Source organism: Galeopterus variegatus, unplaced genomic scaffold (genome assembly GCF_000696425.1).
Source record: "Galeopterus variegatus unplaced genomic scaffold, G_variegatus-3.0.2 Scaffold4, whole genome shotgun sequence".
Classification (NCBI taxonomy): Eukaryota; Metazoa; Chordata; class Mammalia; order Dermoptera; family Cynocephalidae; genus Galeopterus; species Galeopterus variegatus.
Window position 1 is genome coordinate 24011 of NW_007726115.1, and position 13323 is coordinate 37333.

Here is a 13323-nt window from a genome sequence, read left to right on the forward strand (position 1 = left end):
AACTTTGGAATGTGAAGAGTTGCTTATGCTCTACCTGTCTCTAATGTAATGAGCAGGGTGGGGTCACTCTTGCCAATAAATTTGTATTCCAAAGGAGAACTTTGCCCACTAATTTAAGGCAGCTGTATAATCTGATTTACAGTCTCAGTTTTTCACTTGCCATCTGACAATTTAATTACTTTTAAACAAAGCTATGTGTAGGATGAAAAAACACAGATTGGAAATCTATGATAATACATATGGTAATATGTGTATTTTCTTTGGGTTTTTTTGTTTGCTTTTGTTATTGTTCAATAAATAAGATTAAGGGGATAAAAAGATTTGGGGAGGAATCATTCCAAAGCTTTCCCTAGAGGGAGCCCCTTATATAAATGTTATACTTTGACTAAGAGCCTTTGTTATAAACTAAATGTTTTGCATTAGTGGATTATTACATTTTTCCATTCAGTTAAAAGTCTGGCCCAAAGCTATGAAATAAGAAGAGGTTGTCTGAATTGTTTCAAAAACTGTTTGGCCATGAAGTAGAACTGGGGCGAGATGTGAGGAACATTTTTTTCCTTTGTGCCTTTTCGTAATATTTCCTGATGTTTATTCTTGTCCTTTTTGTTCCTATCTCTACTCCTGGAATATGTTTTTCCAGTGCCTACTTATGCACCATTTCTGATTCCTCCATCTCTATTTGTTTCCCCAGAATTCAGGACAGTATATTCAAGTTAAAGATTAACCCAAATAATGTTTGTTTGAGACTGCTACCAGGGAGGGGCAATTATGAAATTCTTGAAACCAGGTGCTTAGGTGATAATGACATTTAAAATAAAGATTTAAATAATTAGAGTACTTTGATCTAATTTCTCATTTGAACTAGGGAAGTAATACTTTTTTTTTTGGAGAGTTGTGGCAGCTAGATGCAAATAAGATCACACTTCGGAACACACAATGCTGATTCTCAATCACTGGCAAAGAAGGGTGAGAAGACAGCATCCTCATTTGCACAAAAATGCCACCAAGTCATCATTTGCAGTTCCTTCTAAAGTTTCACTGCTTGTAAACGTTTCTTTGCTGTGGGAGGCAGAGCCTGGGGGCGTGGTTGAGAAACAATAGTTTGGCTTTTTTCCCCCCCTAAATCAGTTCAAATCCCATACACCCTGAATTAGCTGGAGAGTCAAAGAATCAGCATGGAATTGCTCTCAGACTTGTTGGCTCTTGTAAAAAGATCTGGATGTCCACGGTGGCCTAGTAAAAATGGGGAACACATTTGTTTCATCTTGACTTCTGTAGAGGAAAATCTGTATTATTTTTGTGGACTCCAGAGGGGAGAAACTTCTGATCTGTTGGAGAAAAAACGGAATGAATGAGCACTGAGGCAGAAAGCCTGATGTGGCTGTCATGCAAATAAGAACTGTGATTGGCTTTCTCTTTCTTTCTGTCTACGTTGTCACTGGCTGCTCTCAGCCTTAAAGATTAGGTTTCAGTGGGAGTTTTTCAGGTTCAAGGACTATTAATGGTTTGTAACTGCCTGACAATAAGCTTCAGCCTCAAAGTTAGATCAGCCTGGGCAGATGTCTAAGGATATGAGACCAGAGGAAGAAAGTTAAAATCTGGAGCAGAAGGACACAGCTTGCCACCTGTCTACTAGTCTGAGCTTTTAATGTGATTTATATTTCTAAGCCCTATGTAGGCGTTCTGGAAATGGTGGTCTTCATTAACGCAAAGATCAAGTCTTTAATTAAACTTTTTAAGAAGAAAAGTAAGTAGTTCCTTTTCTCCCAGCTACTTATTGGTATATATGTATCCGTATGTGTTTGTGTTGTGCCTGTATTTTATGTGCTATTTTATCCCTTCAAGTGACGGAATTTGTGTGAAACAGCATAACTGGCATGAGTTGAACTCCATTCTATACCAGGTTGTTTAAATACATAGACTTTTGTAGCTCTAGCATAGTATTATGTAATCTTAGCATGTCTTTTTTATTTATGGTTGGGGTTTTAAGTGAATTCACTTCTTTTGTGCTTCTCAAAAGAAGTCTTTTTAAAAAGGGAAAAATACCTTTGTGTTTACTTTATGTTTCCTTTAATATACAGTGTATGGTATTTTTTTGTTTCTTTGGCTGAATATGCAGCTGAGGTAAGGGAGCCTCTGTGTAATTTTTCCCATGTTGTTGAAGGGTATGAACCTCTAAAACTCCCTGGTGCTCTCTGTTATGTACTTAGGAGCTCGAGGACATGCTGTCTAGACTGATCAGTGATTATTGTAAAGTACAGAGCTTTTGTGGTGTGGCTTTATTGTGTACTTACCATTGGTTTAAATTTCTTTAATCCAGGTGCTTCTTTATTCCCTTGAAAATATAATTTTTACAACTACATGGCTTTATTTTTTACAAGTTTTTGGTTTAGTTTAGTTTAGTTTTGGGAACAATGACTTAAGCTGGATAAATGTGCATGAATAGAGGCCATGGGTAAGATAAGCTTTGGCAAAAGCCACAGAGAACAGCACTCCGGGCTCATTTTATGCAGCTCCCTTGCTTGAAGTCTGTCTTTTGATGGACTGATTAACATCTATGCTGGCAAGAGGGAGGTACACCAGGGAAGAGACAACTACTCTTTCATAAGAGCCAGTTGGTAGCTGCACAGTGGGGCTGATGGTGCGATTATACAAACTTGAATGCCTTTACTCGGATTGGATTTGTAACTGGCAAAGAGGAAAAGTTTCAATTTTCAATATTTTCTATGAAGTATGGTAACTCAATCTTTAAAACAAATAGATGTTAGCACAGAACATTGTAGTGAACTCTGGATACACTTTGGGGGACACGTGGCAAATCTGGCACTGTGGTAGAGTCTCTGAAATGTGAATAAGAGTTAAATCAGAGCTTTGTGGATTTTATGGATTAACAGTGACAGTTATATGCATCATGCAAAACATTTGTGTTTTTAACTTGATGTCTAGCTCTTAATGTCTATTTCCCCATTTATCAATTTATGGAGAAGATGGGATCCTCGAAGAAATGAATCGTTCTTTTCAGATTTCTGGGATTGTATCATTTCTGACTGTGGCTCAGGTTTACAGAGGAGCAGAGAAAGGCATGGCTCCTCCTCACTGATGGCTCCTTTGAAATAATTTCCACTGTCTCTGTCACAGCCATGCTTTACATGAGTTATTTATGAGCTAAGAGCTTTATACCTATTAGTCAATTTGATCTTTACAATAGCCCTAATAACTGTGTTTAGTTACTTTTAAATATGTTCAAATAGATTCAATAGTTCTTGTTTTTTCCCTTTACTTTGAGGATCTTTTTTATGGTTTAGGTTCCAAGTTCACCTGTTATGTTGTAGAAATGGGTGTGCAGGGTGAACTTGATAGCATAAGTCAGAGTCAAGGAAGACTTGCCTCTTCCTCTCAGTTCTAGTGTCTGCTGGTTTTACAGGAATTAGACTTGTCACCTCAAGTAAACGCCTCAGCACAGGGACATTATCTTAGGCTTCTTCAGTGTCTCCTTTGCCTAGGTTACATGGCAGATATATAGAAAGTATTGAAAAACTGTTGAGTTTGTTTTGCTGCTGTTGGCTTCATTTTGGATTTCATTGATGCCCCAATTTAGGTTGTAATGTCAGGAAAAATGAGATAAAGAGGTCCCAAGCCCTAGGAGCATTAAAGGAAAATTATTATAGAGATTTATCTTCATCTCAGGATTACCTATCATTTTCCCCTCTAACAAAACGTTTCGGCCTCGTTTGTGTTGGGAAAGTTCAACTGAATTGTATTGTGCTGAGAAAGTCAATTGCATTGAAATTAAAAAAAAAAAAAAACCCAAAAAACATTTTAATATGAAAGCATTCCATGAAAGCAAGAAATGCAGAGAAAATTTTGTAGCACAAATGGATCTCCTCATCTATTAGATATGCCATTTAAATGTATTAAATTGAATGTTTATGCTTAGTTTTTAAAAAATTTAAATGAGTTTATAACAGTGATGTTTTAAAATAACGCTTTAGAGAGGAAAGATTTGGTTTCAACATGCTGGTAGAAAATTTGTTTCTGCCAGGGCAATCTAACATTTACTGATGCAATGGCATTACGCAATTGATTAACTGATATTTGTTGTGGTGGATTTGGGAAATTGGAGGTCTCTATCAATTTTGTCAATCTTTTGCTAACACTGGAATAGAGGGAGGACCTAAGATGCTGGGAGGCAATTAACTGAGCAAACAATTCTATGAAATCATTGTGTAGATGATGGACAGTTCCAATGTTTCCGTTATAGACAAAACACTGTGGGCAAAGATCCCTGGAGTCTAAGATCAAATCCCATTTAGAATTTTTTCCATTTCCCCCTCGCTGGTCCTCGCTCATGGATGTGTCAGGCATCAAGGCACCATCTTGATGTAATAAATTTGTAGCCAACGAAGCTTAGTTTGAAACCTGAATTTATTCTCTCTTTCTTCTTTAGCGGTTTCCAACCTAGATGAGGAGAGTCGTTGGACAGTCCACTACACTGCCCCATGGCACCAGCAGGAGAATGTGTTCCTTCCCACCACGAGACCCCCCTGCGTTGAGGACCTGCACCGCCAAGCCAAGCTCAATCTCAAATCAGTACTGCGGGGTAAGACGGAGTCCTCTGTGAGCTTGACCTTCTTGGACTACTCACTTGTAAAATTGAGGGTATAAATTTGATCATTGTCTGTAAAAGAAGATCTGTTTATATTGACCGTATAGTATGCTGTGTCTTTTATAAATCATAAATACAACCTAATGCATGCCTAAAATGTTTTGGTCTCTGTAGAAACCTGCCTATTTACAGATATGCAAATCCCACTCCTGCTTAGAAATCTTTTAGTGTGTCTAAGGCACCAGTACTAATTTAATCCAAGTAAACCCCTGCTGACATGGGAAATGTTGCCGCTGCCTTTTAAAAACCATTGTAAGCAAAGAAAGCCAATTTGTTTTTCTGAACAAGTTCACTAGATAAAAGTGGGTGGAAAGGGGACCTATATGTAGACTTTGAAGGAGTGCTAAATGCTTTGATTTGTTGGAACTTGGGTAGCACCCAACTGGGCTCCTCTGAGCATCGGTTCTGTCCATAGATGGGCTAGGTACACTGTGGTCTGCAGTAAACATAGGAAGAGTGTCTTCATATATCTATTTTTAAATTCTCATTTTTACTTCAGCTTGATGTTAGAGAGCAGGTGTGCGGCCAGGAGGGCTCCCTACAGGTGATATAGAAGGGAGGAAGTTTCTCAAGGAGGAAAAAGTGACTTGTAAAATTCAGAAACTTTTCTTAAAATAGCAAACCAAAGTTCTTATTTTACCAGATGCTGCTCCTTCCAGATTTCTCCAGCCATGCAATATTTGGGACAACATATATAAAAGAAGTATTGGTTGTTCATCTGAAATTTAATTTAACTGGGCATCCTGTGTTTTATCTAAGTGTGGAATACTCAAATCTGGGAGAAATTCTGTCACTGATTCGAGCAAAACCCAGCATGAGGAACCCTCTAATTTTTATTTGTATATCAGTCATTTATTAACTGATTCATTCTTTAATATACCTCCACTATGATTACTAGCTAACGTTTATTAAACACCTAACTATAACACCAGGTACTGTTCTAAGCCCATTAAATGTATTATGTATTTAATCCTCATACTAATATTACTGTGTATTATCACTATGCCCAGATGAAGAAATGGAGACACAAAGACTAGAAACTTGTCCAAGATCTCTTAGTTTGCAGCAGAATCAGGATTTAAACGTGGACAGTCTGAGACTGCTCATATTCTTCACTGCTGCACTATATCACATTTAACAACTATTTGTTGAAAATCTGTTATCCTGGCAGAAGTACAGAATACAAAGGCTGTGTCTTAGCTCTCAAGGAATTTATCCTTTTATCTACAGTGCAAATCACAATGTGGACCATATTCAGGAGATGTGCCCAAAATTGCTCTATGGGAATTAAAGAAAACAGATAATTTCTGCTTGGAGAGAAAAGGAATAGCTATGAAGAGACTCACCATAGATTTAGTATTCTGAACAGAACTAAACAAACATTTTAGATCAGAGTCCTTTTTTCTTCCTTTCATCTTTTATAACATGTAGATTATCTTATGTATCTTAACAGTAACTTGTATCATATGGTCTTGGCATTGGACTGTCCAGAAATGAGAGTGTTATTGGGTTCTCCTTTTCACTGAGGCTGAGTAACCTATATATGTTTAGTGACTATGACTTAAATGAGAAGAATGACATTAGTGTGACTTGTCTGTATGGACTTGGAGTTGTTCTTTGAGCTTTGTTGCCTTCGTGATATTGGTTGCTTAATGTGTCCAAGACCAACCAAAATTTCTTCTCGATCCCTTCAGTTCCTAGTGATTTATCTTTAGTAAATTTTGACAAGGAACTTCTTATAGCTCACCTTCCTCCACCAAATAGTAATAGGAATGTTAAATGGCACTGTTCCCAGGACAAATCCCTGAGGCAGTGCCTTGGTAACATTTCTCTGCCCAGCTTCTGAGCAGCTGAGCGCTGCATGGTCTGACTTGTAGAAAACGCTTTCGTGACGGCACGTGTGAGTTTGAATATACAGGTCCAACTGTTTTTTGATCACTCTCCAGGAAACAGTGCTTCACTATGTAGTTGATGTATTTTCAAGTTCCAGATCAGAACTTTTCTTCCTTTAGAAAACTGAGCATCTGTACATAGACATTTTTCCTTTTATTTTCTTTTTGACTATTTATCCATATAAAACATCATTACCACTGGTTTTGCCTACACTTGAATTTTATTTTGAAAAGATAATTGTATTTGTAATTACTTTAATGCCCTAAAATGGTTCATCAAAGGGATTTACTGTTAATAAAATTAAGAACTTCTTGGAGCTCAGCTTTTAAAGTCTGGATTTTAAAACTCTTTGATTTTAGGTAAACAATAACTTTACAGTGGTTGGGAAAAATGAAATGCGGGAGAGTTCTTGAGTTGTTTTGTTCTTCTTCATTTATTTACTTTTAATCACATGTACGGAACTTCACGGACCACTTTGCCTACATCATCTCAGCAACCTGAGATAAACACAGCATGAGTGCCGAGTATTTGTTGCCTCATTATCAGTGAAGATTAAAAAAAAATTCATTCCCTGGATATGTGGCACTATTAAGGTTTGATGTAATGTCGGTTATTAGTCTAAGTTAGTTCAACCTCAACATTCTTCCTTAAACATGTAGAAAGGTAGCTAATTATTCACATTGAGTAAATCTTATTTTTTTTCCTTCTACTCTTCCTGTGACCTGGTCCACGATTTTAAGGAAGGTATACGATTCTTTAATGTTGAACAGGTTGTTGCTTTTTTTTAATCATCATCAAGTACCTGTTGGATGAGTTATTCTGCCAGCTCTTATGTCGAGCTAGGCTTTACTTTTGAGAACCATAAAATGCAGAAAGAAATGATAAGGCAGGTGCTAATAAATTAATAGCTAAGTGTTGTAAGCATGTACTTAATAAAATAATGCAGAAATGATTAGTGGTCAGTGGAGTGACTGAGAGAGGCACAGGTTTACTGGAAAATGTTTTATGAAAAGCTAAGTTTGAGTTAAAGACAGGTAATAGACATAATAGAATCAGTATTTGAGCAACAATTCTGTACTATGCCAGGAGTTTTAAAATAAACTGATGAAAGTTCGTGGGTCCCCAATTTTAAAGAGCTGAGCTTGCTGTCTTGTGTCAAGGCTGAAGCAAACAGGCAGTGGTGTAGTGGAGATGTGTGTGAGGTACAGTGGGCACGTAGGGGGAGAGCTCAGTCAGCAGGGAAAGGAAAGCTTTAGGAGACCCCCACCCCCAACCCCCATGGGAGAGGTGATGGTCTTTCGAGGTGTGTAAAATGGCCTGGGAAGCACCTGGAGCAGCTCATCTTCCATGTGCAATTTCAGACTGCTCTGTTCCAATTATAGCAGAGATCTTTTTTTAATTTTTTATTTATTTATTTATTTATTTTTCCTTTTTTGTCTTTTTTACTGACCGGTAACGGGATCGCAACCCTCAGTGTCGCACCCGTACCGGGGACGGCAACGGGATCGCAACCCTCAGTGCTGCGTCCGCACTGTGCTCAGCCAGTGAGCGGGAACCAGTCTCCACATGGGATCTGAACCCGCACCCCCAAGCGGCACACTCTCCAGTGCGCCACCGGGCCAGCCCAGCAGAGATCTTTTGTATTTATTGATGGATCGTCTCTGGACAATTTGATAAAATTGGTGGTCACACTCTCAGATCAAATGTCTTGGTTTTATTGATTTGTTTTGCTACTAGAGATTTAGGTAGTGATTTACTGCTAATGAAGATACAAACATGAACCTAGATTTTAAAATAGTATTTTGATATATTTGGTGCAACAAGACATCTGGTTAGCAAAGAATAGTGCATTTTTGAAGATGGATCCCATGATCTTTGAAAAATTCACTCACCTTCTTGCTGGATTTCCAGAAGAATTCTATTCTTTTTACCTCCATAATTGTTTGAACCCTTCATGAACTTCACTGGAGATAGCTGTGATGGTAAATAACCCTTATCTAACTAGATTTTAATCTTCATAGTTTTTTAGCTTTACTGAAAGGGCTACAATTAAGTGGGAAAAAAAGAATTGAGGGACAGGGATTGGCTCAATAAGGTTCAGATTTTGTTTCTTTATAATCTATAGACTGCATTTGACAATTATGAGCATATTAAAGGCTGAAATAAAGACATGTCATTTTTACAGCTCCATCCCCCCAAAAAGCCCAACTTGGGAGAGAGAGAACATAATTTCTCACAGTGTGTTTAACAGGCAGCTTAGTTACTGTATCTGTGTACACTGTTCCTGAATTAGTTTACAGAGCATCTGTTGTTGGTATCAGAAGTGTTCTGTAGTCACAGCTCTTCCCTGAAGGAATACATTTTATCAGGTCAGCCTGCTCTATGGCTCTAGAATTAGAAGTGTGAGCACAGGGAGCACTGAATCTGGCCTACATTCATTCTAAGTCAGAGGCTTGTATTTATCATATCTGGAAGCATGGGAGTCGAGGATTTACAATGTCAAAAAAAGACTACCAAGTGATTAAAAACACAATTGTTTTTAACACCAAAGAATGGTTTATCTTTCTTAAAAATATGGACTAGGTTTTCAAGTAGTTCCAGCTGGGTTCCTCTGACAGTTCTTGATACCAGACTCTCCCTGACGGTGACTGTATCTACCTTTCATTGTCATGAAGCCTCCTAGTTCCCTTTAGACCTAGACAAGTAAGTTTGTGTTGGGGGAGGTTGTAGGCTTCCCTCTGGATTGGATGTGAAGGAGCTTTGGCTATTTTATGTATCTGCCTTGGGCTTGTGGGTCCCTGGGATATTACACATGCCCTTTGTCTTTGGCTACAGATTCTCCGCTTGAAAGTCCTGGGGCACTTTTCACAGGGAGATGCCTTTATGGGTATGGCCTTGTGGACACAGATGGAGAGAGCTCTCTCTCCTGGAATGATGCATGTGCCACCACCTCAGGCTCAAAATGAGCATCTGTGTTGCCCTCCTTGAGCTTACCACATTGACTTCTTCATCCTTTTTGCTTCTGTCACTTTTTAAAATATAGACAAGTGCATAAAACATGGATAGCTTAACAAATAATTATAAAGTGAACATCTATGTAAATATTACCTAGGTCAAAAAAATAGTAAATGACCCAAACTCCAAAAGCTTCCTATTCTTTTTCTTTAATAAGAAAAGTTAAGTTTTAATGAAAAGTGCTTGGGTCACCTCTAGATTCCATTCCTGACTGTTACATACTAGGTGTGTATTATTTGAGTTTAATTTTGTTTGTTTCTTCAACATTTTTGAGCTTGTTTTCTCATCTATAAAATAAAGATCATAATATCTATCTTCATGGAAATAAAATGGACTTATTTATGTAAAATATCTCGAAGTACCTGCCCCTCAATGTGGAAGCATAAGTGTTTGTGGAGAAAGGGAGGGGTATATTTTAATTGAAGCATGATGGAATACAGTTATAATTGTATAAATCTCAGTCCTCCTTCCCACATGGCCATCATGATTTAGTTGGTGCTTTTCCTCCCACCCATTATATCCCAGACATGTGCTATGGTGAGGAAGGAGCAAGGAACAGAACAAGGAACACCTTCAGGTGACAGTGACATCCACAGACACTTGACAGGTTCTTTTCATCTATGTGAGTGAGACCTCTTTAGCCACTCACCATCCACCTCTGGAAGATCTCTAGAAAGCCAGAGCTAGGAGGAACCTCCCAGTCCTCTGGTCAGTCCCCCTTCCCATTTTGCAGGTAGGTAAACCAAGGCCCACAGAAGTTGAGGGTTCCTGGTGCTCACTATTCTGGCCTATTCTGATCTCAGACCCCACTTGTTCCTTTGATGCCTCTTCAGCTACCCTCAACTCTGAAAGTTCACAAGGAGGGGGCTCATCCTGGGAATCTAATGGCCTAAGGCAGATTTGGTTTCTTTAGCCAATTAATTTAGGAAATGCAAATTAGCTCGTTGTTGCCTAAAGCTGGTGGCATCAGTAGTTGCTCCTGAAATCTTCAATCCACTCATCCCTGGTTTCATTAAAATTCAAATAAGTCTAAAAGAAACAAGGAAAAGAAACATCATGTGACTTCATGTATGATTAATATCTGTAACCACTGTATCATCTTACTGGCATTTGGTCCTTATTTTTAGGTTTTATAATAGGTGATTAGTACCTCAATGGACTTAAGGAAAAAGCACGCATTACAAGAGAAAGAAAAATAAAGGCTTGGAAATAATAACCATACTAATGATTTAGCACTTGCAGCTGAGTTTATACTTCGCTTATTTTGTTACTTACTGAAGATTACTTCAGTAAAATTGATGTGTAAAAGGAAATGGTGGGGTATCTCTGGTTAAAGAAAGATTATCTTAAATTTTTATAAGACATTAAATTACTTATACTCATTTATATGGAGTTTTATTTTATTTTATTTTATTTTATTTTTTTCCTTTTTGTCTTTTTTTACTGACCGGTAGCGGGATCGCAACCCTCGGTGTTGCGCCCGCACCGCGCTCAGCCAGTGAGCGGGAACTGGTCTTCACATGGGATCCGAACCCTCGGCGGGAGCGCCACCACACTCCCAAGCGGCGCACTCTCCAGTGCGCCACCGGGCCGGCCCTATATGGAGTTTTAAATCATTTTCTAGTTTAAACAAAAAATAGGCATGGAATTGGGGGAGAGGAGGGGTGGTATGTTATTCTGAAAAAGCCACTGAACAGAAGTAGGAGATATAATTGTCTCACTTTTCCTAAACCACAGCAGCATTATCTGGTTCTGTTGTCATTAACTATTCCAGAAAATGAGATGGGAGACCAGAATTCTGATTCTGGTATGTCACTAGCCAGCTGTGGGACATTGGAAATCACATCCTATCTACTTGGCTTCCTCCTCTGGAAAACAATTTATGGCCTCTGCGTTCCCTTCTAAGCTCTAAAATTCTGATTAGCCTCTCAGTACTGAACTATTTAAGAGTGATACGTGTCAAGTTTCTTTTTTTCTTTTTTTCTTTTTTCTTTTTTTTCCTTTTTTGTCTTTTTTCGTGTCCAGCAACGGATCGCAACCCTCAGTGTCGCGCCCGCACCGGACTGGGACCAGCAACGGGATCGCAACCCTCAGTGTTGCACCCGCACCTCGCTCAGCCAGTGAGCGGGAACCGGTCTGTATGTGGGATCCGAACCCTCGGCAGGAGCGCCGCCGCGTTCCCAAGCAGCGCACTGTAGCAGTGCGCCACCGGGCCGGCCCGTGTGTCAAGTTTCTTGACACAAAGATGTAACTGACTGCTGAGCGTAAGTCCTGACAAACTGGGCTGCCTGAAATCAAGTTTGTGTTGACATAAAAATTTTCTGAGCACATATTGCAGGTGAGGCATTGGGCTGGAGCAGAGCCAAAAATGAATAACGTTGGTGCTCTCCTCCAAGACCTTAAAGCTAGCTAGCCAGAGAGATAAGAGGTCTGCACGAATAAGTCACGTGTAAGGTTGGTGATGGTGGTATCATAGAGCCTCACCCCGCCCCTGGGTGTTGTCTTTAAAACATAAACTTGATCTTGCCACTCTTTAGTCCCCATCACCAAGAGGGTAAAACCTAACTAACCTCGTTAGCATCTGGGAACCTTCATGAGCCGACCCCTTTGTCCAGCATCACTTGCTGAATCACCCTTTCTCCCCCGCGCGTCTCTGCCCCCCACCCAGGTTCTTTAGCTTGTGCCTTCACATGTAAAGATAACGTCCTTCACTGGAATGCTAGCTTGTCTTGTCCTTCTTTTCTCTCCACTGCATGTCCCAATGCGTACTTTTTCTCTTCCAAACCACAACCTCGCACACCTGGCCATCTCCTGTTCCCCCTTTGAGAATCATCCTGTGGGTGGCAGAGTCCCCACAGAGTTTTCTTGGACTCCCTTGGACAGCCCCTCTCCACTTTTCTGCATTCCCATGGAACCTTACACCCCTCCATTAAACTGCTTATGATACGCCGTGAAATTGTGCTGACACATTGACCTCCCCCTCTCACAGGAGGACCGTTGGGAGCAGGACCTTGTCTTTTCACTTGTGTGTCCCCAGCACAGCCCAGTGCATGGGGCTGTTAATAGTGTTGTGTTTGTTGAGGTCTTGAAAATATTTAGAAAAGTCATCCAGAACTCAGAAGAGAGATCAGAGTCAAAACCACAGAACAACTTGTGAGAAGGCGGGAGTGATGAGGTTAGGGATGGAGGGAGCAAGGGACAAGGGGTAGTGAGGGCTGAGCCTGGAAGGCTTTATTGGAGGGGACTGGGAAGAAGTTGGTAAAGAGCAGTGGGGGAAGAAGAAAGTCAACCAGGACGAGGCTGCCATCATGGTGCTCATGGATGGGAGAGAATTGGAAGAAGAGGTGATTGAATTGGTTGTTAGCGGCCATTGGTGACCTTCGAAAGAGCAGTTTCCAGGAAGCCTTTAGATTAAGAAGCCAGATTACATGAGACAATTATTTTTATAAGCAGAAACACAATAAAAGTATTTTCTTTTAAGAAATAAAGGAGAGTGAATGATTCCAACAAAGGAGAGAAGGGACAGTATTTCGAGGTAGTGGCAGGGTAGAGGTTATATGGTTACTTGCTTTAAAAGCTAGGGCCTACGGGGCCGGCCCCGTGGCGCACTGCTACAGTGCGCCGCTTGGGAGCGCGGCTGCGCTCCCGCCGAGGGTTCGGATCCCACATACAGACCGGTTCCCGCTCACTGGCTGAGCGAGGTGCGGGAGCAACACCGAGGGTTGCGATCCCGTTGCTGGTCCTGGTCT

At 40.0% G+C, this 13323-nt stretch overlaps 1 protein-coding gene across 2 annotated transcripts in view; it reads left to right on the forward strand.

Annotated features, from left to right (window-relative positions):
• Window positions 1-1676: 1676 nt before the first annotated feature.
• NHSL1 (NHS-like 1) overlaps window positions 1677-13323 on the forward strand; it is a 64454-nt gene continuing 52807 nt past the window's right edge. For both annotated transcript variants that reach the window (XM_008573215.1, XM_008573290.1), the window contains exons 1-2: window positions 1677-1747; window positions 4448-4600. In XM_008573215.1, the coding sequence (XP_008571437.1) occupies window positions 1690-1747; window positions 4448-4600 (211 nt within the window). In that variant the 5' untranslated portion in view covers window positions 1677-1689. The remainder of the gene's footprint in view (window positions 1748-4447; window positions 4601-13323) is intronic.